The sequence below is a fragment of the Aedes aegypti genome, chromosome 3 (genome assembly GCF_002204515.2).
Source record: "Aedes aegypti strain LVP_AGWG chromosome 3, AaegL5.0 Primary Assembly, whole genome shotgun sequence".
NCBI classification, from domain to species: domain Eukaryota; kingdom Metazoa; phylum Arthropoda; class Insecta; order Diptera; family Culicidae; genus Aedes; species Aedes aegypti.
In genome coordinates, this window is record NC_035109.1 from 250636113 (window position 1) to 250639643 (window position 3531).

The 3531-nt window shown below is 36.7% G+C and overlaps 1 protein-coding gene across 1 annotated transcript; it reads right to left on the reverse strand.

Annotated features, from left to right (window-relative positions):
- Positions 1 to 797: 797 nt before the first annotated feature.
- Positions 798 to 2658, reverse strand: LOC5572140 (serine protease snake). The gene is made up of 4 exons (XM_021853220.1): positions 2568 to 2658; positions 2400 to 2509; positions 1919 to 2333; positions 798 to 1308 (listed from the first exon to the last, which is right to left on the reverse strand). The coding sequence occupies exons 1-4, from the start codon at positions 2568 to 2570 to the stop codon at positions 1093 to 1095; spliced, it is 744 nt and encodes a 247-aa protein (XP_021708912.1). The 5' UTR covers positions 2571 to 2658; the 3' UTR covers positions 798 to 1092.
- Between the last annotated feature and the right edge of the window lie 873 nt (positions 2659 to 3531).

Sequence of the window (3531 nt, forward strand, 5' to 3'; positions counted from 1 at the left end):
TGCAGGGACAATATGAGAACGGAATTAGATTCAGCTACCCCAAATCTACTAGAGACACATAATTTAATGTTTGAGACACGCAAAAATGTCATTTTTGTTACGCTGTGTAACAGTCTCAATTTTCAACGAAAGACTAGTTGGTTTTTGATTTAATGTTCGAAAAGTTTGAATTAATGTTGGGCAATATTATTTGAACTAATACGATTTGTCTAGATGACCTGCACATGGATTTTTGCTTAAATTTATAAAGTTTTTTGTTTCGAATCCTCGCATAAAACGAAGCCAAAAGATTAAGATTTAGGAACATAAACAAATTACTTATAAAAAACAAATAACCGTACACATTTACTGGTCTAAATTATAATATACATATGCATGGATAATTCAAAAACACTCCATCAAATTAGCATGATGTTCACGGTTTTCATGAATTTCCCGGGATCCCGGGAATTCCCGGGAAATGAAAATTTTCATTCCCGTTTCCCGGGAAGTCAAATCCCGGGAAAATTGAAAACTCTAAGGGCGACTGGAAGCGATTGGCCTAGGACCGATCCCAGTAAAGAAGACTCATCCAGTCGGCGCAGATTCATCGCAGCGAATTGTAGCCCAAGTATCAAGTGAGTATCATTCATCGAAATACATCATTACAGTTTTGGTGTAAAAGTGAACGAACCATAACAGCATTAAAAAATGCACTGGGAAAATTAATCTTTATGGTAGGTAAGCTCAAATATCCGCCGTAGTGGAACATTTTATGTTTAATACGAAGAATAAAACACAAAAATTAAACTGATGACTAGGTGGATCGTGCATCCGAAATGATTAGAAATCTTTATTCCATTATGATATAATGAGGTTTTTTGGTCTTAGGGCCGATTTCTTCACCATGGCTTGAGCCGTAAACCACGCTTACCCATATAGTTAAACTTGGTTCAAGGCCTAAGCGGTGGTGAAGAAATCGGCCCTTAGTTAGGTATAAAATCTTGGTGTGAACGCAAAGCGATGTTCAATAAGTGTTGTAATTTAAATAGGATCATTGTTTACCGTAGTTCATTGTTGTGTACAAGAAATAAAGAATTAAAATTAGTTGTTTTATTCTATACAGGTAATATTCCTCAATTGAGCACACAGATAGTTGATTGGCTGTTGAAGTTCTTGTTCTATCCAATCCCGATAAGAAGCTACACGAGTATACACACCAATGGATTCCGCAGAGCATGGAGAACCGAAAGAAACTATGCCAACTACGAAAGGTATAATCGATCCATTCATATCTCTTTCGATCTGTATGGGGCCTCCAGAATCACCCTGAAAACAATAATTGTTAGGTATACATTGTTATATGGTTACGTTTCCTACAACACGATGCTTCTCAAGTCTCCATTCGTGCAATTTGTTGGCCGCATTTCATTATTGCGATTATCATTTAGATTTGCAACGAAAATATACCTTTACATTTTGCAACTTGAGCTGATTGGAACTCGAGCGGATAATAACGGATACGATAATCATTCTCATGATAGGAACTTCAAAAGCAGGTTTTCGCTTCAAATAAAAAAGCTGACTCAAAATTATGCTCACTGTGTTTCATGTGAAGAACATAAAACAGTGAAGACATTGTCATGTAAACTTTCTGGATCTTGAATTAAAAAATTCTTTTGAAAATTCTTAAATTAATGATGAGTGCTGCTCCTTAAAAGATGTAGCCGCACACAATGTTTAAGACCGATCTTATGTATGGCTACAATAACGTTAAATAACAATTGTGGTTTTTATTGTGTAAGTGTTACCAATCTGATTCCCACAAAATCAAAAAGCTGTAATTTTGTAGGAAGACATCTGGAAAATTGAACTATGTTGAATGAAGTCGGTTGCACCGCATTGTAGGAAACCATACTGCTTATTTCTAAAAATTTACCTCACAAGCATCCCCATGATCACTTGCAGCACAGAATTGCTCTTCAACAAATCCACGAGGTTGGGCTCGCGCACTTACTGGCAACTGTTCGGTACAGTTTTCGTGATCAATGAAAGATAACTCAATCTTTCTCCAGGACACAGTATTATTCTTCCAGTCAACTTTCTCTCTGAAACCGATTACGTGCATTTTTTCTTTGGGCACATCTTTCTCTAGCCACAAACATGCAGAATAGGTGGCTATATCGAACTTCACATCCGTATCAAGTTCTACAATTGCGATGTCAAAATATTTTCTACTAGATCTATATTCTGGATGCCTTTTGAAGTTACGAATTCTGATCGGCTGAGTCGATGCGCCATCTTTCGCACCAATCGAATTGATATCACCCAGTTGAACCATATCAGGTTGTACTCTAAAATATTAAACAAATATGTTACTTAGATCAGTAAATTGTATGAAGAGATATTACAATAATTACCCGTGTTCATTTAGCATACAGTGAGCAGCCGTAAGAACATGCTTTGATGAAATAAGTGTACCACCGCACATATAATCAATATTTCCATTTGACGTCCAGCCAATCGCTGCCTACAATGAAAAATAATCAATTCATACTTCCTGATAAGATGCTTGTTTCAGTTCAAACCATGTGGACAAATTCTCCTCTGGATGATCGCTGTTCATTTTGCACGTTTTTCAAATCAAATATATCAGGATCACGATAAACCCCAGTAGAACAATCTGGAACCAAACACTTTAAATCGTTGATTAACACATTTACATTTTATAAAATACCGTTCAATGTTTCTTTTTCGTAGTACTCTAACGGAGCATTTGCCTAATTTCTTACTGATCTGCCAAAGAGTGTAGCAATGATAATGACAACAGTAAAAGATACAAACGACGCCATAAGAATCAGCTGACGGCAATCGTGGTACTGATTCAAGACTAACCAGTTCGACTAGCACCTCTACTCTGATTATACATTCAAACGGACACGAACTTGTAGCCGATTGCTCGCTAGAGTTCCTCGAGATTGCTGTGCTTGGGAAAAAGTATACTTTTTATGTCGCCAATATAAACAGGTACAATGATGATTTTCATACATAGACGAATGAATGGGCTTTGCATTTTTTTTGTGCTTCCTAACAGCCCCAGGTAGATTCAGGGCTTAGGCATTCGAAGTTTTGTCTTTCGGCGTTTGAAAACACAACCATCCTAATGTTGTTAAACTAAATTATGCTTTCATTAATTTTAATTTTAATTTTAATAGTTGAGTGGATTTCACCTGATTAAGGTGAAGATGAATCGAAGCCAAACCTAGAATTTTCAGGAGCACAAATCTGAAAAACCAAACATCCGTTTGAGCTGAAAACTTAATCGATTGGTCACTAGCTAGTGGTGACCAATCGATTAAGTTTTCAGCTCAAGCGGGTATTCGGTTCTCCAGATTTGTGCTCTTGAAAATTTAAGGCTTGGCTTGGATTCATCTTCACCTTAAAAGAGACATAAAAACGCGTTCAATTTACTTAACTCAACTTAACCGTCCTTTGGTGGAGAGTCCTGTTTTATTCGCAAACAAAGACTTTTGACTTCCCTGAGGTAACTCA

Bases quoted from the DNA above. Each gene is read 5' to 3' on its own strand.
- LOC5572140 (XM_021853220.1), bottom strand. The intron at 2,334-2,399 runs GTAATTATTGTA...TTAATATTTTAG, and splicing joins TGTATGCTAAATGAACACGG to AGTACAACCTGATATGGTTC. The intron at 1,309-1,918 runs GTAAATTTTTAG...TATTGTTTTCAG, and splicing joins ATCATGGGGATGCTTGTGAG to GGTGATTCTGGAGGCCCCAT.